The sequence below is a fragment of the Centrocercus urophasianus genome, unplaced genomic scaffold, assembly GCF_019232065.1.
Source record: "Centrocercus urophasianus isolate 14NV4802_14NV808 unplaced genomic scaffold, USGS_Curo_1.0 seq_13, whole genome shotgun sequence".
NCBI lineage: Eukaryota > Metazoa > Chordata > Aves > Galliformes > Phasianidae > Centrocercus > Centrocercus urophasianus.
Genome location: NW_024884475.1, coordinates 8,266,303 through 8,293,838, shown reverse-complemented (window position 1 = coordinate 8,293,838; position 27,536 = coordinate 8,266,303). Strand labels below are relative to the sequence as shown.

Here is a 27,536-nt window from a genome sequence, read left to right as displayed (position 1 = left end):
TTACATAACAGAAACAAACAAATTCACATTTGAAATTGTTTTGACAGAGTTACAGAGGTGTGAGCTTTGGCAGGAGAAAAAGAAAAGGCATACACTGAAAATCATTTATATTTACAGTTCACTGGTATTTTAAGAAATGCTTCCTCTAGAGTTACAAAAGATCTTGAGAATCTCATTGGTGGTAATGACTACTGCTATGCTCATTACAGTTTACATGAACTTAGGCTGAATTTTAGCTGTAAATGTTGTATATTTAATAATATAATTTTATCTCTCACTCTTGTAACATGCTATTTGAGGCATCAATGTCAAAAAGCCAGGAATCAATCAAAAAGCCTAAGATCCAGCATTCATGTATTGCGAAACTGTGCAATAATTTACAAGAAAGTTACAACTGCAACTCATACTTGTTTATAAAAATACTAAAAATACTGTAGTGAATACAAATCAAACTTCATTGTTACAAATTCACTGTTTTTATGGACAATCACAAATACTTCGGTATTTACCTCTACATTCTCCCTCGCCATCAAAATCAAATAATGTCTATCAACCACAATGCTCATTACCAGCCCATGCTCTTAATGTAGGATATTTCCATTTTACTATTTGTAAATAAACTTTTAATTAAATATTATTAAGTAAAACAATACTAGTTGTATCATCCACATCATCTTATTTTTATAGTCAAACTGATTAACAGTTCTTCTATGCTTGTTGCAGAGAGTACAAAGTCATTTATATTGATATAAAGCCAAGAATCTGAAGCCCCTTATAGTTGGTGGGGCACTTTCATCTTGCTTTATGTCTTTGTTTTAACCAACATTACAATGAATGGAATGTGGCAAATATATATTTCTTAATATATATTTAATACCATGCTAGTGGTATCCCTGTATTACAAATTTGCAGAAATAAGGTACCAACCTGATCCGAATCCAGAAGACAGTAGTTAACTCGTAGCTGAACCAGTTGAGCAAGCAAGTCTAAAACTTGTCTCTGCAGCTGTACTGATGTTGTTGTAGTGTATTGTTTCAATGCTTTTATGACAAGGGGTTCAAATAAACGAATGTGATTGTGAATAGCATTCTGTAATAGAGAAATTTTGAAGTAATCTAATATCTGAAAAGGTCTCATTCAAAACCAAATTACTTTTTAAGAGTAAAAAGTAAATGGGGGGAAAGTATTTTAAAACTATTGTAAAGCACATTCAGAAGGAAGTACATAACATGAGTACCTTATCAGCACGGTGCTTTGCAGCACTGGAAATATTAGTTTTCAGCTGTGTAGAAACTTTCTGCAGCACATCAAACCACCTGTGATAAAACAAGAAAAACATGCTCTAAAAAAAACAGAGGTATAAACAAGTGGTGCTTAGAAGCATTTTTACCTGATGCCACTTCTAATTAACTGATTGCTTCAACAATCTTAGTAAAAGGAAAGATGAACAGAAACAACCCACAGTATGCTGTATCAGAATCATGCAGATATGAAGACAACAAACTTCCAGTAGAGAAATTATTTCTGGTGTCTTTTAGTTATTTTCCAGCCTTTCCTTTAAGACTATTGACTGTTCACTATAGGTAGAAAATTAATTAAATAGTTGTATTCAAATCTATTTTAAACTATTTTATGCTTTGAAAAAAAATTAAGCAATACCCATTTTAATGACTTAATTTTGATTTGGAGACACACTAGTGATAATCAATACAATTCCACCCAGCACTGCCATGAAAAGATACTTCACTCAAATCTACAAGAAGTAACACACCACACTGTAATTTCATATTACTTACAATACCCCCTTACGATATTTACGTTTATGTAAAACACCAAAAAAATATTCTACTTCAAGCCAACATTATGTTGAAAGAGAAAAAAATTACCCTGAAGCATCATGTTCTTGCTCAGCCTGAACCATATTCCTTAGGCTTGCATCAGCAAGTGCCTGTGTAAAATGTGTATATGGTGCCATGAAGCAATAATGATAGAGACCAGGTCTCAAATTGGAAGAACCTAAGCGTTGAGCTTTGCCTTGAGCTTTGCTGGTGTTTGAAGACAAGCCATCATACTGAGAAGCCAGATTTGTCCCAAATAATGTTTTCAGTAACTAGAGAAAAAAATGGGGATAAAAATATTATGGTTTTAGGACTACACAAAACTTGACTCCTCACCCTTCCAAAGAACTACAGAAGGAAGATCATCAAAAACTGAAAGTGCAAACCGTGCATCACGTAGTCGAATACGAGACAGTGGAAGAAATTGGGAGAATTCAGGAAACAATCTACATCTCAGCCCAAAAAAGATATGGAAACATTTCACTTGCAAAAACAATCACGTAACAATTTAGAACAGTCTACTGAAGCTCTCTTCCCACCAAAATTAAACTGTGGTAACTTGAGCCTAGATGCTCACTGGAAACTTGCAGAAATCTATCATTAACACTGTTCTTTGCTTCCCAGGTCTTCTGATATAGTTAAATGGCTACAGAACACATTTGGAAAATAGGAAACAAAACTTATTTTCTTATTTTCTTAGCTTTTAGTAAGATATTCAAACTGGAAGCAGTTCAAGAGGAAACTGAGCTATTCAGATAGCATCAAGTTTCAGAACAGATGATGAAAATTTCCCCACACTGCCTCCCTAAGAAGTATGAGGGGCCATAATCAGAATCCAGCTGATATGCACAGGACGTCAGGTTAAGCCTTAGAGTAACCAAAAAGTTACCTTCTTACCTGCTGTACACAAACTGTTGCCATTGTTGGTTCTCTGTTGAAACATGATTTCAGATATCCCAGGATTTCTTCCACACACTACCAAAAAAAGCAGAAAAACAACTTAATAGTATTTTGCTTTATTATAAAAAAGCATTAATACGAAAATTGGACAATGCAAGATCTGCTTCGCTATTCTTGAAATAGCACAATGCCCAACATCATAGATAAGGAAAATTTCAAGACACAAGAAAAGAGAGGAGAAGGCTTGTCCTCATATTTAACGTGAGTGTATTTAATTACACTTTATTGCTGCAGTAAGAATGACTTCAGGGAAACTATCTTGTTGAAATAAAAAATGGAGAAAGAGAGAAAAATTCTCCACATGAAACAAAGGAAGTATGAATTTACTACAGCTTTCAGGACCACCAATTTAACGCAGTAAGTTTGGTTTAGTATTTTACCCAGCCTTCTGGTAGTACAACATCTTCTTGGAATACTGTCTTTTACAACAATTTTTAAATCCATGATACATGCTTCTTCCTGGTAAAATAACAAACAGGAACAACTCAACTGCAAATAAACACAAACAGAAACCAAACACATCTTGTACCTTTCCAATGTCTTGAAGAGTTGCAAGTTCCAAGATTTGTGACAGAACATCTAAGGCAGACCGTAAGAAGCATCCAAACTTTTCATTAGTGTTCTGGAGATCCAAAGTAACCTGGTAACAAAAATAAAATAAATCTTTTTCTTAACAGTTAGAGGAGAAGGAGACAGAAATTGCAGAAAGAAACAGGTATTGACACAAAACAGTCTCCTAAAATTTCACTGTAGTTCAATCAGCAGCACTGGAAGCTTAAGCTCCCATATGAATTGCTGGCAATAGAACTTTATTTTGATTTAAAAAAAGGCATCTTTTATCTTGCAGTAGTTGCAGTATCTGGGAAAGCCTAGAATGCTGATAAATAATGGAGGAGTGATAAGGTATTTCTCAGAAACATAGCAGGTGTTTAAGAATCAACCCTTCTGAAGTGCAGAAATCAAAATACTACACCTCCAAGGAATTCATCATTTATTATCCACACTAACGAGGAAAATAATTTACCCATCCTGGAATAAACTGTTGAGAGATACTGTAATTCATATGGCACTGCAAAACAGTGAAGGATGGCTTAGTATAAATAATGGCAACAGAGAAACAAGAAACATGGTGACAATGCTTATCAGGTTTTGGGGTTGTTTTCTTGGTGATAGAGTGTTTTTATTTTGGTTTTAAAAGGTGGATTTACTACTTACAAAATCAAGCAAATTAGACCCTCAATACTACATGAAATTTGGACAGTTTGAGCCTTTCAGTGAATCTCACTCCCCTGTTTAAGTCAGTTGAACCAATTTTACCTGGCTTTGTAAATTTAGTAACAGAATGCTGGGGATTACTGCCTCAGCAGAGCCAGAGCCATGTTTAAGGTAAATAGAGTAACTGCTCAAGCATACTCTGAATCAATCAAATATCATACGGTACCTTATAGTTAGCATGGGTTGCTTTCAAGACATCGTATAACTTCAGATATGATGGAAGATGATAAAAGCTTCCTACTGAAGATGATTTACTTGTTGTAGCAGGAACACTAGCATCAGTTTGCCTAGTAGCTTAAAAATATATTATTTATTAGCATAACATACTTTACCTAGAGTGCTCATTACACACAACTTAATATAATTTAACATATCTGATTCTTAAACAAAATGTCCAAGTTAACAGCATGAATTTTTGGATCTGGATGCATATTTGAAAACTGCAGAAACCAAACTGTATAAATTGAAAGTTGGCAATCCAAAACAAAAAGAAAAAAAAAGAGAAAAAGGATTCAGAAGTTGCTTGTACCTAAACAGCACAGTCGCTTTCCATAGAAAAAGAAGCACTCCCACCACAGCTGCTTCTCCTGCTACACAATACTGAAAAGAACCTGAACTTCTGAGAATAAACCAGACAACCTTTCCACCTACAATTTAAGACAAGCTCCTCAATTATTTTTACTCTCTATGTTGTTCCCATACACCTATTAAGCCTCCCACCTAATGTCTCCATTTTAGTATGTATGCCTACCTGGACTAGTTTCACCACCTTTTTTAGGGCTCATTGGCACAGAAACCTGCTCTACTGGCTCCTTCTCTTTCCCCTTCCTCCGAATTGGACTAAGAGAAGGTGGGTTTGAGAGAGAAGGCAGCGCTGTCTAGAATTAAAAAAAAAAAAAAAAAAAAGCATTATTAATTATGTATGCAAAAGTAGCTTTTGTTCTTCTATAAAAATATAAAGCATATTCACACTTTGTTTAAACTACCTCTTATTTGACTGTCAGTCAGTTTAATCAAAATGTCTCAACTTTTAGGTTTATGACATGGATTTCCTGTGTGAAAAGGAAGAAGTTTAATATATTCCCTACTTTTCTTTTCAACTTCAGCACAAGCCAACCAGACAGAAACAGAAGTCAATGGCCAAAGGTTCTTTTGATCCCAGATAAAAGAATGTTTAAAAAAAAAACAAACAAACAAAAAAAAAACCCTACACTTTTCTAAAACATTAAGAAATCACTAATTACATTATCTTGCCATTACTGACTCAGTCTCAAAACATAGATACCTCAAAATAATAAACATCAAAAAATCTCACATGACTTATCTCAGAAATGAGAACTTTTTCTGCTGGACATTCAGAAGACAAGAGTTATTGCTTGATCACTCACCAATAAGCCTTTCTTCATCCCCTATATTTTTTACAAAGGGGAGTGAGAGCGGTGTGGTGGAGTTCAGCTGCCTACTGATGTGAAACCACCACACAACGAAGGCGATGAGACTGTTGCCTGTGTCAGCTCTAAAATGCCTATCCTCGAACAGTATTGAACTCAACAATATTTAAGTCATGCAATTTTGTTTGTAATACATACTTTTACTGCTGGGCCAGGAGCAACATCATCCATTACATGTGCACAAATATTAATGATCTTCAGCAGATGAGAAAAGAGCTGTTCTACCAAAGTAACAAGAGTTCGATCTGCCAGAGCGGGCCATGGTTCCTCCTGCTTTGCAGCTCCTTGGTTTGAATCTTCTTCAGCACTCCAAGGGTTCTTTAAACACTTGGGTGCACTTGCTGTAACAGGAATCAGATCAGTTAAAGAAAATAAATTTTGCAATTAAGAATGTTTATCATCTTTAAGAATAGATATTCAAATAGAAAAAGAGCTTATGTTTTCAAAAATAGCAGTATGAGCACAGTTTTAAACAGATTAAAAAAAAGATAGCTCTTTATATCCAGCTTGCAATAAACATACTGGACTTTCCCCTAAGCAAATTAGGGCAAATTTACAACTTGAGGTAGTATCTAAATGGCCTGCCTTAGCTGGGAGTAGTGAAATCCAAGCAAATAGAATTCCTCTTTATAAAAAGTTATAAAACTTCCTCTATCAAGGAAGAAGAGAATTAAGGTCAAGAGCCATGTTAGTGCTAAAAAAAAAAAAAAAAGAAAAAAGAAAAATCAAAACAAGCAAACAAAAAAAGAAAACAAGAAAAGGCAGAACTACAGCTAACTAGGAGTAGCTTCTTGTCTACTAGGACTGATATTCTGAAGTGGCTGTTTCCAAGAGCACTTACATGACTTTTCCATGCTGTCTCATAATAAATCTATCAGAAAGCAATATAATAGTAGAACTAAACAGCAATTTAGCTATTTAGCAAAAGAAGTATCAAAACTACACTTGTTTCAATTTGTTTGCTAAAACTGAAAGAAACATTTATAAACCAACAAATAAATGGCAAAATATTTGTCAGTTGCATGAGCCCTGGATTAGTTTTTCTCTGGAGAGCTCTCTCCTCCAAAAGCAGCATAGGAAAAACCCAAGATGCACGTGCCAGATCTAACTAACCTAACATGCCTTGCCCTTCCATGCAACAGAAAAAATAAGGAATCTCATGAGGTCACTTGTTCATTCCACAGCTTAAAAGCAGAGTTAGTTACACATATATGAATCTTAACATGTTTTGAATTTACTTTCAAAGACTGTTTCACCTCCAGAAACTTTTACAGAACTTCAATGTTCTTACAAGAACACTTGAAAATGCTTAGTAAGCAGTTGAAGTGCTTACCCTTACATGATTAATGGAGTAAAAATGTTTTCATCATCTTTGCTATGTTGCTGCTTTCATAAATACATGTGAATGCATATTTAGTCATTTAAAAATACAAGACATATTTTTGAGTGTCCTTAAGGAATTATGTTCTTAGAAGACACCTCCAATTTATTAAGATACTCTGAAGTCCAAAGTCTGTCATTTAAAATGTTGGCAACCACTGAAGGCTGGTATTGCCTGTACATTTTTTTAAGTGTACACTATCTGAGTGCTATCAATGAAGCTATAAGCAACAGCAAACTGGTCAAGAGAACCCTGAGGAATCCTTTAATATTTTTTAAAAATTACTCTAAACCTAAAAACACATAAAGCTCTTACAACATAAAAGAGGTCTTACAAAACACAAGTAGAACTTTCAACTTCTAGAACAAACAGAGGAATGGGAAGAGATGATGACCAGATCCCAGTTAGCATTTTGGTTTTCATGGCTGCAGAAATCAATCCACACTTCTAGCTAGCAAATGTGGATGAAATTCAGCTGTTCAGAAGAAAAAAGCCTACTGTCCAGAAGTGTTTCAAACCTCATGAGTGCAAAGTTCTGTCTCTACTTCTTCTCCTCAATCTTCCCAGTATTTTGCCCAAGAGGGTAAGATAAAGGTGTTCTGATGCTAATAGTAAAAATGATGGGTTACTTCTTTTTTTCCTTACCCGCAAGCAAGTTTCCAGTCAAAATCAAAGCATCTTGATGAGCAGAAAGGTCCAAAGGGAACCATGTTGATGAAAGAAGAGAGAGGACCATCCCGGCCATTCCAACAGTGCAGCCCTTCTGAGTGTCATCTGAAGGACTTGTCTGGGAAACACTAGAGGTACAATTTTAGAATGTCATGATTTCTTTTTTGAGAAGCCTCAAGAACACTAACAGTTAAATTAAACCACTACTCCTAAAAAAAAATAAAAACCAGTACTAAAGAACAACACATTTAACACTTGAGTATGAGTTTCAAAAAACACATCTACAGCAGAGACCTGAAAATATTTTGTATTCTTGAAGAGCTTTTTATTTATTTATTAAAAAATAGCAAGTATCAAAGGTGCTAGTGACATCTACTGAACAACAGATGAATTCAGTGTTTACTTTCTATATGCTATGGTTTAGAACTATCTCCAGTTAAAAGGATTGAAAATATGCAAAGTAGGGACAGGAGATGTAAGCTACTGCATAAAAATTTTTTTGCTACATAGCAAAGTAGGAAGAATTTAGGCCACTGTAATAATAAAATCATCCAGCCATCAACCCGTCTCCACCATGCCCACTAAACTACGCCACTCAGTGCCACATGAACGTATTTCTTTAACATCTCCACAGTTGGTGACTCCTCCACCTCCCTGGGCAGCCTGTTCCAATGCCCCACTACTCTTTCTGAGAAGAAATTTTTCCTTATATCCAACCTGAACCTCCCCTGGAGCAACTTAAAATCATTTCCTCTTGTCCTATCATTTTTTTACCCAGGAGAAAAACTGACTCCCACCTCATTATAACCTCGTTTTCAGGCACTAATGGAGTGATAACATCATCCCTGAGCTCCTTTTTCTCCAAACAAAATAATCCCAGCTCCCTTAGTTGCTCCCCATAAGACATGCTCCAACCCTTTACCACCTTCACTTGCCCTCTTTGGATACACTCTGGGCCTCAACGTCTTTTTTGTGTAGCGAGGGGCCCAAAATGGGAACACAATACTCAAGGTGTGGCCATCCCCACGCGGAGTACAGAGGGACAATCACTTCCCCCTTCCTGCTGGCCACACTGCTGTTAGCCTTCTTAGCCATGTGGGAATACTGAAGGCTCATGTCCAGCCAGGTGTCAACAAGCATTCTCAGATCCTTTTCCTCTGTGCAGTTTTCCAGCCACTTAGCCCTAAGCCTGTAGCACTGCACAGGGTTGTGGCCGAAGTGCAGGATCCAGCAAAACAAACATTTAGACCTGTACAAGACTACAGCTTTATTTCAGGAAAAGACCTTATGTCACCTCTGCATAAAGGGTCTCTTTGAAGATTATTTCTTTTTGAATTCATAAGTCTTTTAATCTAGTCTTTCAGGTTTAGCACAATTAGAACAATTTCAGAAAATAAAATTTACAATAAGCATAACTTTTTTTTTTTTTAACAAAACTACGCCAGGAATTACAGTGCAGTTCATTTAAAAATGTATTTTAATATATACTTAATATCATATTTAATATCGTATCTTTTAATATGCAGATGTTGTTTACTTTACATACAGATTAGAAACCATAATTCGTACAATGCTGAATTTTACATAGGAATGCAGCAGTTCCAATGGCTGTTAAACCATAAAATTTTCAAGACTTCAAAAGACAGAAAAGAATTTCTGTAAAAACTCTCGTGTCTCACATAAGAGGTCCAAATTTGCAATCTTACTTTCCAGTACCATAAATGCTCACATCATGCAACAAAAATAAAATCCAAATTAATAAGAACATAGGTTCAAAACTTGTAAAGAAAGGATCAGAGCAAAGGGTAGAGGTTATGTCACTGCATCAGCTATGAATGTTTGGTGCATCTTAAATACAGGTTTTTTAAGCTATGTAGAACAGAAAACGTCGTTGCAAGTCTGCAAAAATAAGGAAGGAATATTTAAAACAAAGCAAACTAGGTTAAAAGTTGAAAGGATAAAAAAATAGAGTGCTAAAATTCTAAGCAGCTTGGATGAGAAACATTAAGAAGACCCATACAGACATACATTATTAGATAACCAACCCAGCTCCTAAAAGCGCTGTGCATTAATTTTGTTTCTTGGCTACACACTGAAATACCAATTGAAATACCAATGCAACTGAAACACAATTGTGTTTGAACACAACTGAAATACCAATTGAAATACCAATGCATTTCACTTGTTATAACAATTTATAAAACTAGACCCGCAGTCCAGTCATCTAAGACAAAAGACACCTTGTAGAGCACATACCAAACATGACACACTTATACCCAGAATGGGAATTGGAAAGAAAGACTTGAGGACAAGCAAAGGGAGTATTATTTAAAAAGAAAAAAAAAAATTGTAATAAAGCTTCAGGATATATAAGAGTTAAATACGAGTAGAAATGCCTCCTAAGAGTCATACAAAGAAATGCAAAACATATTTTTAGCAAGTATGCATACTAACCTAAATACGAAGGTACTATAACCTACTGAAGAAATACTTGTAAGTATACTTGTCCTGGTCTCAGCTGGGATAGTGCATGACCTGACCATTCTTATAAAAGGAGACAACTAAATGCATAACTCCACAAATCAGGCACCAGGTTGATTGGAGGCAGTAGAACTGCTAACACTTAGTACCAGCTCTCCAAAATTTTAATAAAATCATCAACAGTGATGAACAAAGTACATATGTGCACATCTTCAGTAGCTAGTTTTACGGCTCATGTGGCACAGCTCACTGACAGAGGCAATAGTGAACAACTTCATACAGAAGAGCAGCTCCTAAGATGAGCTTAACAGTAAATATCTAAACTGGAACATTTGATACCCAAGTGAGAGTACTATTTTTTCATATGCATTAATTTCAGAAGCATGAATACTGGATGAAGAACATACCCACAGTGCCATCCCACAGTCCAGGTGCAGACTGGAAAGGTTGTGGAGAGAAGACACAAAGCTTCACAGCAGCCAAACTGAAAAGTCAAAACCAAGCATGAATCACTGGAACTGTCAGCAACAACAAAATACCTTAAAAGTGAGAATTCAATATATTGTTATTGTCACAATACCAAAGCTGCAGATACATATACACTGGAATTTTTAAAAAATAAAAAAAAAGTCAACCGTTATAGCGACTCAGAAAACTCACTGTAAGTGATCTTGTAGTGGATATTGTCAGTGCATGGGAAATTGCAGCAACAACCCTTGAAAGATTGTTTTCCATAGTGACATCTGTTGGACTTTGCAGCATATTGTAACCTCTGTATGTTCTGAAATAAAAATATTTATAGTACTAAAACACACACTTAACGCTCAAACATACCTTAATAAAAAATGGTCATGGCCTAAGTTACTACTGCAGGTGTTATAGACAGCTTGTTCAAATGTGTTAAGAAATACAAAGTATGAGAACATTCTAAATACCAGCTAATTCTATTTTCATATTTAGTTTATTAACCAAATTTCTTTGTTAGCTAGCAGAAACACAAGACCAACTCAGCATTTAACTACGCTTCAGAAATCCTCACTAGTTCAGCATAAATCTCTGCTACTCTTAGCACTCATCTAACATTTCTGCATGCTCACACACTGCTGTAGAGAATGTGCACCTCACAAAGCCCCACTGTTTCAAAAATGCAACATATGAACCCTGAGTTACATGAGCAAGACTATATATTGAAAAGGTACGTAGTTAAAAACTTCTACAACTGATAGAAGCAAAGAGGTTTCATATTCATACAGCTCAGGCTGTCTTTAAAGACTGAGGAGCAAACTTTAGAGTCTAGTTGGCAGCAAAAACACAGCAACAAGACTCCACTATCAAAATTAGGATTTATACAAGTAGTACAGACTTTTGCAAGACAGTCGCTTGATGCTTAGAGCTATAAGCACAGATTAACATATCTGAAGAACACAACTAGCTGGCAACAGTGCACTTATGCAATTGAATGGACAAATAGAGTGACCTTGGGATGAAGAGAAGGAAGCTCATCACAGCATGACGACTCACTACAACTAATGCACAAACATATCACTAGAAACTCACACACCAGTTTATCCTTTAAACCTCAGCCTGTTTCCATGGAGCCTAAAACTACCATAGATGCTTTTACAATTTTGATTAAGAATGCATAAGCAGGATTTAAATATGATTTTAGGCATTATGAATTGAAATGTATCCACATTTTAAAGCGAGACAAGCCAGACAACATACCTAGTGATAGTGCTCACTGCAAAGTGAGATGGAGGCTGTGTTTCATGCATTAGTAGTTTCAGATAGACGTTGCTTTGGTCCCTTGCTACTGCCACAACTGGATCAGCTTGTCCTTGATCACAGTTATAAAATAGCTTTGGAACAAGCCTTGACAAAATTGCCCAAAAGAAAAATATTTAGAAATCATGTAAAACACAATTCAGAAAGCTGCACATCCTAATCAAACTGTAAATTAAAATAGTTACTCATTGGACTGTTACACTGAATTCATCTTTACACAACTCATCTCTACTGCGATTAAAGAAAGAAAATGAATGTTCTGCACACACATGGTAACTTAGAAATATGTATGTCTTTTCGATAGGATCTCTACCATACAGATTATAACAACCATTCATCTGAAGTACTTCTCTGTCAGCATTCTTGAATAGAAATAAACTAACTACCAACTAATTGTTACTGTTTGGTGCCTCTGGACAGTAAATGCAGCTGTAGCAGCATAGAGACTGCAGCCGCTTTTTAACAAGTTTTAAACAAAAAGCATGAAAACTTTAAAATATGCTACATAGAAACCATGTTTGCAAGTTAGGATGACCCAAAAGAACTGTTTCACTTTAAGTCCATCAGCTACTGTGAGGACACTAAACAAATCACTCCTCTACACAAAGTTTTAAGCAGAAAATTAAACTGAAAGTGATCCCCAAAACATGATTATAGCTAAATGTAACTGTAATGCTATTAAAAGCAAAACAAACTTCTCTGATAATTTAGAATGATGCATGCTCCAGATACAATTAAGCTGCATTTGTCTCTTCTGCTTTACTTAAATAAAAACATAACAACACTATGAGGTTATTTTACTTCTTATGTCCACAATGAAAATGTTCATAAACTGCTTTTTGAAATACCTACATACCTCATTAATGAAGCTGCAGCAACATGTCGTACTCTTGGATCTTCATCTCCAAGCAAACAGATTACAACATCACTGAGCACCCTCTCCTGAAGTTTTAGTAGCTATAGAATAAATTAGTACAGTGAAGTAAATGGAACATTTTCATCATTTGACCAGAATGCTAAAAGAGTAATAAGTGAGATTTCTTTTGTTATACAAGTCCATGAAATAATCTTTAAGCTAAATTGCAAAAAATATTATTTAAATACAGAAGTGCAGGAAGGTTTTTAACTTTAAAAACAAGCAAAACCACAAACAGATCAGAGAACACGAAGATACTGGTACCTCAGTAGCACAATATCTTCCCAATTGTAGTGTCAGAACATGAGTCTAACACATACAAAACATTTATCTATCAGTGCTGACCAAATTTAAACACGAAATACCAAAATTCCACTGGTATTTTAATCCAGAAACAAAATATACTGATTGAATAATTTACTTACACCAGTATAATGATGAACACCTTTGTGCAAGCTGTCAGTTTTTCCTTCCAAAAAGCTGACTAGCCTATGATAAAAAATAATTTAAGATATATTAGCTAACATTGTTGGTTATTAATCTATCTTCAGGGCTGTGGGCATTTGGTTTATATGCTTATTTTTGAAAACACAGCTGCAGAGAACACCTGATAAGTACACACACGATTGGTTGGCTTTAGAAAAGGAAGGTTACTTGCTGAACTACTATCTGGCTAGTGCAACAGAAGAATTACGTTTCCTTAATAAAAACCTTTATTTACCCTTTAAAATTGTATCAGACAGTTTTGAAAAGATGGTAACACATTCCCAACATCACTGTTTAAAGACACCTTTAGATAAACAGATTAAACTAAAATCTCCCATACAGTATTATTAATCCCAGTAACTTGAATAAAAGGAATTCGGATATTTGTTACACAAATGATTGGTCTGAACTAGTTTTATGGAACTCAAATTTTTCAGAAGGAAAAGCTCTCCACTGCTGTTCCAGCATCCTATGTACAGCATCTTTGCTGCTACAAAGCTCGTGGAAAATATAAACACTTACCGAAAATCCACCTCTGCAAGTGTTTCCAGAAGTTCTGTCCTCACTAGCCAGTATGAGCTGTTCTTCAGCGTAAGAAGGTCAACAATTAATTGTAAGCCTAGTTCACTATAACTGCTACTACACAAGCTCATGATGCAATGCTAAAAAGAAAAAACAACTTTCAGTTATACTACAGAAAAGTTTTTCTAAACTTAATTGTGCTCGACTACCAACATCTGTTTTATTTAACATACACTGAAAAGTTGTTGCTTAAGAGCTAGCAGAAAAGGCACCAGTGGTAGCTACTTGGGAAGGCTAACCCCATGAAAACTTCTAACACCTGCTGCTGAATTTAAACTCCAGAGAGGAATCCAAGCTTCAGAGGACACCCATCCAAATAAGGGAGCTTAAGAATACTTACTATTATCTATTCAAAAACAACCTCAGATAGCTTCCCTGGGATATTTCAGCTGGTTCTGATTTCTAGATTTTGAAGAAGTCCTGCTTCTTCATTTTAATGACTGCTCAACAATATGAATGTGTGACCTTTTCCAAAAGTTATAGAACTTTAAAAAGTCTGAGTCTCATTTTACTTCACAAAAGCATACTTTCTCATTTGAGGATTAGCAACTCAAAATGCTTCTCAATATTTGTGCTAAACGGTATGTAGTCAGACTGCCCTATGTACTGAGAGTAAGAAGTCATAACTGACTAGCGTAAGTTGTCTGAACTGAGCAATATCTACTGAAACCTTCTAAAATCAAACTAAATCACAAATCAAACCACTACACATAAATAGTGAGATCATGAAACAGTTGCTTAAAGGGATGGCATTATTCCAGTAGATGGAAAATCCCTCAGATGCGCCACAGATCCCTCTTATCTCATAAAATCATCATTTCATCCAACAAATATCTACGTCACACTAAAAGCCACACTGTCTCACTGACTCCTAAGCTGTAATTCAGTCACACACTGTGTCTTTCACTGGTGTATTAATTTCCTTTGGTCTCCATTTTGTCTTCACTCACCTATTTTTTTGGAGTATTTTTAAAAATTCCTCAAGGAAACATCACTCTGCTATTTAACAGGACAATTTTCAATGATTTTATTACAGAAATAAAATTTTCAGATTGTAACCTGAACTCATAAATTCAGCTATCATTTCTATTTTAACAATTGCCTGAAGGATCTTTCACCCATTTTACAGCAATTATTTTTCTAAGATCTGTTTCAGTTTCATTTTTATTTTTTAATTATATCTAAAAATAATGATTATTTTCCTTGTCATTACTCTCGTTTATTCTTTGATTTCCAAACAGAATAATCCAGGTGACAGACATTCGTACTTCCCTGCCAAGCCCAAGTAATCTTTATACTTAACGCGCTCGCCCTATGCTGATTAACTTCACATTACAGCTCATACCTGTACATTTTTCATTACCCAAGATACCGTCTCTATATTATACTATTACATGATCTACCAACATTATTATTTTCTAGTTGTTTGTTCCTCTGTGTTTATGCCTGAAATCCACGTTTTCTAGAACCAACTTACTGAGGAAGAAATCTTCTCAGCTCCACGTTCACATACCTGAGAATAGTGGATCCTAGACAGCAAATAATGTCCCTGTGGTCTGCATGGTAATGCAAATAGATAATTACTTCTGCTTACCCTCACAGCTGTACAAGCCAGCTTGCATGTAACAGAGGACTCATCTTTCAGTGTTTTCTGTAATAGAGGTATGCAGTCTACCAAGGAAAAGAGATTTCCTAACAAAAAAGAATTCAAAATAGTGAAACAAAAGAATGTTTTGGCTACAGAAAAGAAGAGATACACTTAAAAAAAAAATAAAGTTACCTGTTGAGCTTCTGACATTTACTAGCCATTTCTCCACATCAAAGCGTGATTTAAGTAGAATAGAATTGATAATTGTTCCACAGAGAATAGCAGTAGCTCCTCTAATCTGGGGATCTCCATGGTCAATGTAGTTCAGAATATCTGATACATACTGCTCCTCTAGGAAAACAAGTTACAACTACTTTATTTTAAAGATACTTGTCTTAAATTCAACTGATCCCTAAAAATGTTTCAGTGGAGGTATTGACCATATGGATCAACACCAGCATATTTTCTCAGTAAACCTTTCTTTGGTCTAACTTACACAGATCTCTTCAACATATTAAACGTATTAAACATATTAATCATACCACTCATACCAACTACTATACCTAAAACCATTGGTCAATCACATCAGAGAATCATAGATCGGCTTGGGTGAGACCTTAAGGCCCAACCAGTTCCAATTTCCCACTATGGACAGGGTTGATACCCATTAGATCAGATCACCCAGGGCCCACCTGTCCAGCCTGGCATCGAATACCTCCGAAGATGGGAGGATGCAACTTCTCCGTGCAGCCCGTGCCAGTGCTTCACCATCCTCTGAGTAAAAACTTTCTCCTAATATCTGATCTAAATCTGATGTTGTATTGCAATCAAAACCAAAATTCTCTGGGGAATCTAAGGAAATGTTCTGGTCAACACCCCAGTTTTACCACTATCAGCACCAAAACAGCTGAATTCTCCAAGTCTGTGTTGACTATACGGTATAATTTTTAAGATTACATTTTATTTTTCATAAAAACTAATCTAATGACATAGAAATTATCTAGAAATTAAAATGAAATAAATTGGAAGCAGCTATGTGAGAAATAAACAACTTTTATGTAGAAGTTGTATTAAAATAACTTTTACTCGTATGAGTTAATACAAACTGATGCAACATTTGGATTTAAAGAGTTTTCAGTACAGATGCTACCTCACTTATTTGAAAACCCAAACATACTATTAAAAGAGATCTGAACTACAACATACCATAATCTTCTCCCATTGCTTCCAGGGGTATTTTATATAATTTGCTGAAGAATGACTCGGGATGAAGGGCAACAGCTGCTCCAACACAACTTACTGCCAAGGCTTTTACACTGACTCTCACATCTCTATCTGGAACTAAAGCTAGTAAAAGAAAAATAAAATGTTGAAAAGCTTCCTAATTTGTTTTCTAAATTAATTAATAACTCTTTATAATATAAATAGCTTATAGTTTGAATAAAACAGAAAAAGATACTGAGCCCAGAGCAAGTACTTCCAGCTTATTAGTGGTAGCAAGCAATTATTTATTTACTTATTGGGAGGAGGAAGAAGAGAGTATAATAAATACTGACAGTAACCCCCCACTTCTAGGCTCACTTCCTTCACTGCTGAGAACGCAGCTGCTATGTTGCCTTTCCAGGAGTAGTACATTAGCAGAGCAGTTAACAAGTAATAGTTTAGAAAAAGAACAGACAGACTTGAAATGCTCACTTTAGTCATAATGACATACACACATGTACTTGTGACAGACTTCCCAGAGGAAAAAACTAAAACAAGTGTGTGTATCGTACAGGCTTCTCAGAAAAAGCCTGTATGGACATTTTCAAGAAAGGTAAATGATTCCTCTTTCGACCCATGCACGCCTCTTCTAGCAATTGCCTGCTCTCAAAGAGGTTTTACCTTTCACTGTCATATATATTAAAAAGAAAAAAAGAAAAAAAAACGGCCACACTAGCATACACAAAGGCATTTAGACGTTAGAAGTGAGAAAAAAGTTGAAATTGGAGTTCCAGCTAGGTCTTTGAAAACCTTAGCCCAGTTCTCTGCTTTCTTATTCTGAAATCACTTAATTCCTGGAGGTACGTTTCCCAAGCATAAGTAGGGACAATCATATTACTACCTTGGATTATATTTAAAACAAACAGACAAACATCCCTGAACGAAAACACAGCTAGCAGATAAAGCTAAAAAAAAAAAAAAAGATACTACCTATCTTGATTTATGTATCACAAATTAAGTGATACAAACAAACTATTGTAAAAATATTAGAACTATGGTCTTTTAAACTTGTTTTTAGGAGTTTCTGTAGAATGGACTGTAACTGAGAAAATTATTTCTTTAGCTTTGAGGTATTGATAGTTTTTAAGACAAAAAACTGAGCACCTAACTATCAACTGAAATCACATACTGATTATTAGGTCGTTTTGCCAGGTCCACACAACCTATAAACTGATGGCCCCACAAAAAGATGCAAAGATGCAATAGCCCCTTAGGTTTATCTCTCAAGAGTTTATAAATGGTAGATATAATTAAGTATTAGACAAGCAAATTACAGCAACACTTTGTACATCAAATAATTCAAAATGGGACCCACTATAAAAATTGTGTATGTTTAAGTGTTTCTAGGTTTCTCTGCAGTCTAGCATGAGCATCTAAATCAGAATCGTTATGAGTCTAGAGAAACTTACCTCCTTTCTCCCCAGTAAGTAGAAAAGAGGCTGACAGAAGTCTAACACAATGTACTAAAGGCGCAGAATTTCCATCAGTGTAGTGACCTAAGTCTCCTTTTACCCTGGAGGGCTGTTGAAGGCAAACCACAAGATTTATGGAGATAAAAATTAATTTTTGATTTAAATAAAACATTCAGCACAACGTGATTTAGAAGTACAGCACACTCCCAAAATTTCAGAGCTTATACTATGAAATACATTTAATACACACTCCAAAAAAAAAAAAAAACCCTTTTAAACTTAATGCTTTCAACGAGCTTGTCTCAAGGATCAGTTTAATATAGCAATTCATCCTTAAATTGTTTCCAAAGAACACCAACAACTTTCTGCAGTTTTACACTTACACAGTAGCCCAAGTTAAGCTAAGCTCTGCCTGTCACAAACCTAGCTCCTCTTGTCCCAGCTCAGAACAAGACCCAACACTAAAGTCAAAACACAAAAAAGGAGATAGTCACCAGTCAGAACTGCACGAGCATCTCTGCTGAAAGAGAGGCTACAGTAAGGCATAGGTAACTTCTGAGATCAGTTATGTATGCAGCTAGCAGTAAAAAAATTTCAGGTAATTGGTGTATACTGTTAGTGTGCAGACAAAAGAGGTTTCTATTCTCAGGAGCTTAAGTATGAGACCTGTTATGGTTTTGCTCATGGTTGCATTCAAGATTAATACTTGCGTGTTCATCTTACATTAAATACTACGACTCAGATTTATTATTTAATGTTTTTTACTTTGACTCGTAATGAAGTATGCTACATATACAAGCTACCCATGCTCATCACTGATTTACACGATCACAAACTTTTTTTTTAAACTTAGTTGCTTTATATTTTAAACAAGACTACTTTTCTCACCTTATTTTCATGATCAATAGGTTCCACTGCATCTTCTTTTGATGGAAATCTGTCAACGCTGCTATCAGAAGGCTGCCTGCTATGGCTCATGGTTTTCAACAGGTGAGGCTGCTGAAGAGCTTTAGAAAAAGGCAATTCATTAAATACCATTTTAGATGTAAATTAAAAACACTTGGATTGAGCTTATTTATAAAACATGAAAAATAAATTAGCAATGATCAAACCAAGTTATTCATTAGAAACATTTAAAGTTCATTTTGATCTGGCTGTTCATTTTTCACATTCATTTCAGTGTGTCTTCAGCCTCTAAAAACAGCAGGTTCACCTGTAACATCTATCCTAAAGATATTTCTTTTTTTTTTTTTTCCCCTTTTATTTATCAACATACCAATAGAAGAACTCCTGAAAGACTCTGATGAATCATCCTGGAGAATATTTGTAGCTTCATCTTCCTCATCCTGCAGCTGTCCAATTTGCATTCCAGAATACTGTCCTTCAGCACCCTCCAAAACCTATGGAGTATAAAGACAGTACTTACAATGACTTAGTTTAACACACAGTAATAAGGTTTAAATATGCAGTGTTAGTAATCTAGAAATAATGTGAAAGCAAATGTGAGCCTGACACATCAGCGTACAGTTACGTGCAGGCCCCAAAGCAGATCCCCTCCCTCCTCTAACATTTGAGTTACAACAGGATCATTACATCTGATAGTCTTCTGGTCAAGTCAAGAACTTGGATGTTAGCACTGAGAAAGCTGAACGTGTAAGCAAGTAACTTTTTCCACAATCCTCTCTGCCTCCTTATTCTAAACACAGTTGTCCCTCTAATTTACTAGCTACAAACCACAACTAGCAGCTTCACTGTTGCAATTTGAACTTTACCTTGCTGTCAAACTCTCCATAACCTCACCTGTCTTGAATACACAAAAATCAAACTCAGGATACAATATGTAGTGAAAACTAAATAAAAAAAGACCAATCTGAATATACTTTTATTCCCTCACTCTAAATCAGAGTGCTAAAATCGACACATCTGAAAAGGATTTTAATCCTTTATACCAATGCAGTTTGTGGACAGTAGTTTGGGGAAAGTAATCATAATAGACAAAAAAACTAAAAACATAACAAAAGACAGTAAAAAAAAGTCATGATCAGAAAAACAATATACTTCTTTGGTTACCTCCTGATCTTACAAGCACCTGAAAATCATTACTTGAAAGGCCCACACACAGGTAAAGGGGATGCCATTTAAGTCTGTCAGTTAGATTAAAAAATATGTATATATGTATTTGTCATTAGTTATTAAATATTATGCAAACTGATATACAGAACGATGGAAAGAATTTGCAAGATGCACAAGTTGTCAATTCATCAACAAATCTAACTTGCCATTTGCGAGATGTCTTCTCACTTTGACCTTTTACTGCCTAAGTTTTATTCAGAGAGTGCAATTACCATCACTCTTTTCGATCTTGTATCCTCACATTTGCAGGAGCATTTGCTTGTCAAAACTGTAAACTTACTATTTTACTAGGTATTAGACTATTAATCTTCCAAAGATGCTAGCAGTGAACTTAAGTCGAAAGTTCAGACACTTGAGGGGCAAACTAACCAAAAACCCACAACCCTGAAGAAATTTCATGTTATCCCCCTAACTCATTTTCTTTTCTAGCTCCAAATAATTATATTTTTGCTATTTTATTTACAGCCTCATAATACACTTGCCTAATAAATTGATTTCACACCATACCTATACTGTATGCATACTTCAGCTATTTATTAAATATTTAACTGCTGCATTAGTAAATCATGCAACATACATCCAGGAGAATAGAAAGAACAAAAATGCTTTGTGTTGTCAAGTGAAAAAGCAGAAGCAAAAGACAATGTGAAGCATTAGGTTCCAAAAATATTCCTCTAGCATTCCAAATTCTGTTCACCCTTTAACACTTCCGTTAGTCCTTCTGCACCAAAACAATTATTAATGGATCTATACAAACTGAAGTTTATGTTAAGAGAACATATTTCCTTTAATATTCACATTCTTCCAGTGAGTGGAAAACTGCTGATGCTTGCCTTCTTACAACCTACACACTGAACAGATTGCTGATGGCTTCTTATTTTTTAATTACTGCTGAAAGTGTTAAAAGGAGGTCAAGCTCTCCAATAGGGGTGCGAGCTGCTGACCTTTCCATTGTTATTAGTTGAGGATGGAAAAGTAGAAGACGAGTAAGCAGAGGAATCCAAGTCTGGGCCCTCCATGGAAGAGCTCTGAGATATGTCAGGACCCTCAGTAGAAGGGGATCCCCCCTCTGCCCGTTGCACACTTACAATTTCAGAACTGTCCGAAGGGGTTACAGCAGAGTCTGGACCTTCAGTAGTAGTCTGAGAGCTATCACTAATTGGTGAGGAGGCCTGTGTACCATCATTCAAGTCCATAGTGGGATCTGACTGGACAGCACTGATCTGGCTAGAGCTTCGACTAAGCACATCATCATCTTCCCCTTCAGTAGCTGTACTTGTCAAATCACAGCTTGACAGGTCTACAGAGTCTGACTGCAACGTATGTTGAGAACGTGGCTGTTCAGTAATGATATCGTGTCCGGTAGGATCAGCAGCTGAACTCCCTACTGACCCAGCTGTTGATACACCCGATGAAGAAGCTAGTTCACTCGTTATCTCGCCTTTCACAGAAGCTGCAAAACAGAGATTTTTGAATCAATCGTTTTATTCTTTAAATGGACACTTTAATATTATGTCCTACATTACTATAGTAGAGAAGTAATCATCTCTAAGGCATCTCCTCCCTCACCTTTATTTCACTATATCTATACCAGTACCTCAATGATGCTTTAAAAAAAACAATAGGCAGTCAACTTCATTATCTAAGTATATATTTCATACCGAAGAGCATTTAAGGTTATCACATCCTCTGAGTGCCAATCCACTTAGTAGTTATCATAACAGACTTCTATATTTTATGTACCCACAGTAAAAGAAATGTTTTATAATAAAGTAACACGGGTTGGCAGCAACACTAGAATGAATGTTTACTACCTGCAAATGATGCAGCGCTGACATCTGATCGGGTTTCAGCATCATCTTCCAAACCTTCCTCTTCACCAAGAAGTATTTTACCTGAGAAGTAACAGAAGAAAGAGGTCTACAGTTTTTCAGAGTCAACTGGAAATGGTTATGAAATGATTAACAGTTGAAAATACTTAAAAGTTTATTGCAAATATTGTTTTCAAAGCTATGTCAGGCAACAAATGGAAAAAAGAATGGAATGAAGAAAGCAAAGATCCAACCCCTCACTATCTTTCTTCAGGTAAGAAACAGCAATGAAGAAACACAGCTAAGCAATTCTACTGAATGGTCTAACCACTCAGGAACCACTTATATCTTTATTTATTCCAGTTTATTTTTGTGGACTGTGCTTAAAATCCCACTAACTTCTTCAAGTATGTCACCTTACTAAGGCATCTGGATGTCTGCCCTCAACTCAGAGGGACAATAAGCACCACAAATAATAAAATAGCCTCTTTCTTAATGGCTATTAATATCATCAGTCAAAGGCTACTCCCAGGTTGGAGCCTGAAATTCCAATGATGAAAGAAGTGAAAATGCTCAGGGGAAGAAGCACAAGACAACATAAGTGGGAAAGAGTGATGAAATATGGACAAAATCCATTAAGGTCCAGGAGCCACTAAGGCAAAAATCTTTAGTGAGGCTTTTGCCATAGGAAGAACGAGAACCACTTACAGCCTAACACAACCATCTTACAGTTCCTTTACTCACAGTTTAATGTCTATTTAAAATAGAGGCAGTGGAGAGAGAAAGATACCTGCAGATGCTCACTGCCTGGGAGTAAAACAGAGATTCAACTCTACTGAAAAGGGAGAACAACTGAAGCCATCCTTCTGTATCTTGCAAGCCATTTGCTCAGAGGTATTCATGACAATTGGTAAGACATAAGCCTGTTTTGCACTTTAGAATAAATTTCACCAGCAGTCCAAGATTTATACTATGCAAGATATCAATGTTCTGACAACTGTAGGTGAATGGTTTTATATTTCATATAAGTAATCAGTGGAAAAAAGCATTAATAGACTTCTGTACTCATTTCTCTATCGCAACTGCACAACTCTATCTTCCTCCACAAAAGTATGTTTTATGCCATTCAAACCTGTAGGTAAGGCAGAAAGGTAACACGAAATTTTTGTGCATGTTCTGTGCAAAACAACACAGCAATTATTGAGAACTGCTCATTCCCACAAGAATGGGTAAAACTGCACGAGGAATTCCCAACCCCAAGCAAGAAAGATAGCACATCATTCTCTACTCTTTCCAAAATTCAAATCCATTTCACTGAAACAAACCAGAGTTTTCTTCTGTTTTCCACAGCTCATCACCTTTAAAAGGGTGTGAAAGAAGAAGGACATTGAAAAACACCGATTGGGCATATTGCATTTTGTATGTTTACATCACTTAATAGAACAAGCCATAGGAAAATGTTCCTCTGAAATAAATAAATAAATTAAAACCAGTTAGGATACAGAACATATTCTTCCATTTAAAAATGAGTTTTCAGCCTTCTTTCCAAATAATTTTCTAAGGTTGAAACAAACAAGCCGGCATAGGCCAGCTGCTCCAAAATAAAGATGTTCTGAAGCACTATAACTGAAAATATATGGCATAGATGAGTTCTGACATGAGAGTCACAGATTTCTGTAGATCAGTTTCACTTTAAACATATGAAAGAATATTATAGCTAGAGATGTTTCACCTATGGCTAGCAGCTCAACTCTAGTACTGTATATGTCATTAAAATGCAAAACGACTTCAAGAAAGAGGATAATCTCACTTCTTCCCTTCTTCCTATAATGAAGAGTGGTAGGAAATGAACAGTTCAGAATTTGTTCAGAATGAACAGTTCAGAATTTGAGATTAAAGCTGTACAAAATGCAAAACCTGAACAGATATCTTTAAATTCACTTATACCATTTTCTACACCACAAAACAACATTTGCATCTTGATATTAAAACAGGATAAAATAATGGCTCAGGTGTGTTCGCCAGCAAAGTGAAAGGTTACTGTTTTAACAAGTTAATTGAATTCACACTATTAGTATTAAATCTCCACCGAAGACTACAAGTTCAAAGTATCAACATCACAATTCTACCATTTTTTAAAAGTTATATGCACTGTTATTCTGATTTGTTGCATTCTGTCTCACCTTAGGATGCTGCAGCAATACCTACATCCCGAGCAGCTTTTCATTCACTCTGTTGTTTCCAAACAAGTGCTCATTGATGCAGTGATAAATATTCTACCTCATTCTCTATTTCATATTGAGGTATACTGTTAGAGCAATAAAGCATACAGACATTCCTTGCGTGCAAAGACGGAAGGACACATTTGAAGAAAAAAATTAAGCTAGGTGCTAGAGCAGTCCTTTGAGTCTGTTTAATCCTGTTTAGTTTTAAAATACCTTTCCCTGAAGTTTACCTTTTCATAGTATTCAACACCTTTCTGCCTACTGTACTTGCACTGACTCTCACACAGTTTCACTGCAGTAGCAGCACCATCTTGGTCAGATGACAAATCTATTGCAAACTGTATCTAGAGTGATTCCATTATGGATGTGATTTACTAATCAAAGTATATAATAACCAGGTACTTTTATGCACAAACTAAGAAAAGATTTCAGAGTAAGATTGATTTTTTAAATCCTACTGAATGCGTTGCTTGCTAAAGAAATGAAAATACACACAGTATAACACAGAATGAGTATTCACAGTTACCAATGACAGGTCAGAAAAATTAATAAAAAAGCATCATATCAAAGCATGCAGACATACACATGCATTAGTGAAACAAGGAAATGTGCCTACCAAAAACAGGAAGGTTAACTGTTTTGTCAGTTACATTAAAGATTAAGCATTACTGACAAAAGGAAGAACACCCAGTTGAATACTTCTAAACACGGTCTTAAAAAATTAAAATTTCATCAGCATTTATCATCATAGTTTTGCTATTGCACTACAGCAAAAATAAGAGTGAGCTTTGAATAATTTTAGAATGTCTTGGTTGAAACCACCAGAAATTATCTCAGAATTATTTTAAGATTTATTGTGATTAAAATCAGCTGAAAACAGGAAGGCATTTGTGAATGAAGACCAGAGCTCAGCAAGACAATGAAACGGGAGAGGAAATAAAAAATCAGAGAAGAATGCAATTAAAGATTAGATTTCGGAAATAATCACCTTTATGCTTTCTTGCAAGAACAGGGCTGCATGAAGACCCCCCTCCAGCTGCAAATCACAGAAAGTAACATATCAGGGCAAAGAGAGAGTTGCTGCAATCATGAAGGAATTCTAACAACCACAGATGGGAAGTTAAAAAAAAAAAAAAACAAAGCCAGGAAAAAAATAGCAAACTTTTTCCTTATGAAGTTTGGGTGTTGTTTTTTTTTGTTTGTTTGTTTGTTTGCATCATGCACCACCAAATGACTTTTTAATTTTCTATGCAAATTGAGCAAAGTTTGCTTTTTTTAAAAAAAGTGTTTTTAATTTCACTGCTATGATTGCTCCTGGCTAATGAATTACCTTCTAAGAGCAGCAATACTAGAATGATTCAATAGTCCAAAGAAGTCCTTACAGAAATCCAGCCAGAGATTGATTCTTTTCAAAGAGGTAAGTAGCATTTAAAAGACAATTTTAAGAACATGCACTTCATTAATAACTGATTTTAAAAGTTATGGATAAAATAAGGTCATGCTTTAGTTTCATGCTAGTTTTCTCATTCAGCACAAAATGCTTAGTTAACACATGTTAAAACATAAATTCTGGTTAGATCAGCTTTCTATGAGTCACAATTGTCAGGTGCTTAGTGAAAAGAACATAAACGTGAAAAGAAATCAGTCACCACTGTTAACTTGCTCTGTGTAAACAAGAAAACACCAACAAAAAAAATTTACTTTGGAGTTTCTCATTACTCAACAGATGCATACCCACTTAAAGGGGGGATTGGCAGAGGGTCTTATCCCGTACCTGGAAAAATGCTATGTATACTTTTACAACTTCTATTTTATACCTCACACTTTCAGATTACATCAAGGAAAGAACCCATCACCTCAATTTAACTCAAATTACCGAAAATACAGCTTACCTATGAGCTCCACTATGCTCCCACTGCGGTTCCTGATGGCAGATTCATCTTTGGATACACTGACCTGTGCAATGCCACCTAAGGCAGTCAAAGCATGGAGAAGTTCAGGTGGTGGTGTTCTAAAGAGCTGCTGTAGTAATTCTAAAGCTCCAGTTACAACATTATGGTCCTGATGCTGAGTGTAATGCAGAGTCAACTCATAAACCTGAAAAACAACAAAGTACTGGAGTAAGTTTCTGTAAAGACACAACGTACTACATTTGCTTTCACATACCATGTAAAATCTCATTAAAAATGCATTTAAATGCATTAAAAGTGGCAGATAGGGTTTATCTAACCTTCATTACCCTTTTCCCAGATAAAAGTTTATTTAATTCTAGTCATTTAACCTCCTTTTCAGTAGAAGCTTCCATTAAGACGCTCGCTTAATTGTTAGAGAAGGAAGAATCAAATAATGCTTTAATGTTAATGAAGTTCATTGGCTTCCTCAGGAGCACCTAACAAGCATTTTTCTCAGATTTCTTGTTATCAAAATTATTAACCAGGAATGCCAAACAATAGACAAACTATCAATTATCAAGATGAAGAGCCTGAAACCTTCAATGCCAATCTAGCATTTCATTGTATTACATGAAAGATTATCCTCCCACTCCACTTTGAATGTTCTCCAGGTTAGTTATTCCTCATAAGTTCTACCTGTATAAGCTGTTCTGGTGAAGGTGAAATCTCTGCTTCTTTCCTTGTTACACCAAAACTGCCTTTCAGGCTGGTATCCTTTACTTGTTGTTGCAATAAGGGTATGAGATACCTCAGTGTAAGTAAAACACCCAGAATTAAAAGTGTAGGATGATCATCTTCTACAGGAACCAACAAGCCTGGAGGTAAAAATAGAATAAACTTACTGATGATGGTTAACTTCAAAACATGATTTTTTACGTACCCATATAATAGTTTCTTTAAAACAAAAAGACCACACCACCATCCAACAACTAAAGATTTCTTTAATGTAGAAACACTTAAAAATATGTATTATTTAAAATTATTTAAAATATGTATTATTTAACACTCCTCACAATGATGTGGGAAATGAGGGAAAATACCTCTCCTCCCTTATTCCTTACTACTTTCTGTTCAATAAAAATACATTTTTTTTTTTTTCTCATCATCCCAGATGCTCTTATTAAGTGATTTTCTCCACTTGTCCTTTTAAGTGAGGCCCAACAGAGCTCCCCCCTTCCAAAGCACAGGCATACACAAAGCACTGTCCTAACAAATAATATTTACTTTTCTGCTTCTTGTCTCAAGTACTGATCAAAGCAGTAAGTTCAAAATATACAATTATAAATATTTGTTACATTCGCATTAACACTACTGTCTGAATTCATTGA

At 35.5% G+C, this 27,536-nt stretch overlaps 1 protein-coding gene across 3 annotated transcripts in view; it reads right to left on the bottom strand.

Annotated features, from left to right (window-relative positions):
* Positions 1-27,536, bottom strand: part of HTT (huntingtin) — a 78,682-nt gene that overhangs the window by 38,863 nt on the left and 12,283 nt on the right. For 2 of the 3 annotated variants that reach the window (XM_042811731.1, XM_042811733.1), the window contains exons 8-33: positions 26,845-27,023; positions 26,149-26,353; positions 25,245-25,292; positions 22,035-22,115; positions 21,309-21,673; positions 19,364-19,487; positions 18,976-19,094; positions 18,085-18,196; positions 16,619-16,759; positions 15,605-15,763; positions 15,419-15,516; positions 13,765-13,904; positions 13,182-13,245; positions 12,697-12,797; positions 11,781-11,927; positions 10,716-10,836; positions 10,463-10,539; positions 7,551-7,702; positions 5,663-5,865; positions 4,825-4,951; positions 4,240-4,367; positions 3,328-3,438; positions 2,736-2,813; positions 1,887-2,110; positions 1,238-1,316; positions 928-1,089 (exon numbers count right to left, since the gene is read on the bottom strand). In XM_042811731.1, coding sequence (XP_042667665.1) covers positions 928-1,089; positions 1,238-1,316; positions 1,887-2,110; positions 2,736-2,813; positions 3,328-3,438; positions 4,240-4,367; positions 4,825-4,951; positions 5,663-5,865; positions 7,551-7,702; positions 10,463-10,539; positions 10,716-10,836; positions 11,781-11,927; positions 12,697-12,797; positions 13,182-13,245; positions 13,765-13,904; positions 15,419-15,516; positions 15,605-15,763; positions 16,619-16,759; positions 18,085-18,196; positions 18,976-19,094; positions 19,364-19,487; positions 21,309-21,673; positions 22,035-22,115; positions 25,245-25,292; positions 26,149-26,353; positions 26,845-27,023 — 3,545 coding nt within the window. The remainder of the gene's footprint in view (positions 1-927; positions 1,090-1,237; positions 1,317-1,886; positions 2,111-2,735; positions 2,814-3,327; positions 3,439-4,239; positions 4,368-4,824; positions 4,952-5,662; positions 5,866-7,550; positions 7,703-10,462; positions 10,540-10,715; positions 10,837-11,780; positions 11,928-12,696; positions 12,798-13,181; positions 13,246-13,764; positions 13,905-15,418; positions 15,517-15,604; positions 15,764-16,618; positions 16,760-18,084; positions 18,197-18,975; positions 19,095-19,363; positions 19,488-21,308; positions 21,674-22,034; positions 22,116-25,244; positions 25,293-26,148; positions 26,354-26,844; positions 27,024-27,536) is intronic. The other variant, XM_042811732.1, reaches the window with a different exon arrangement.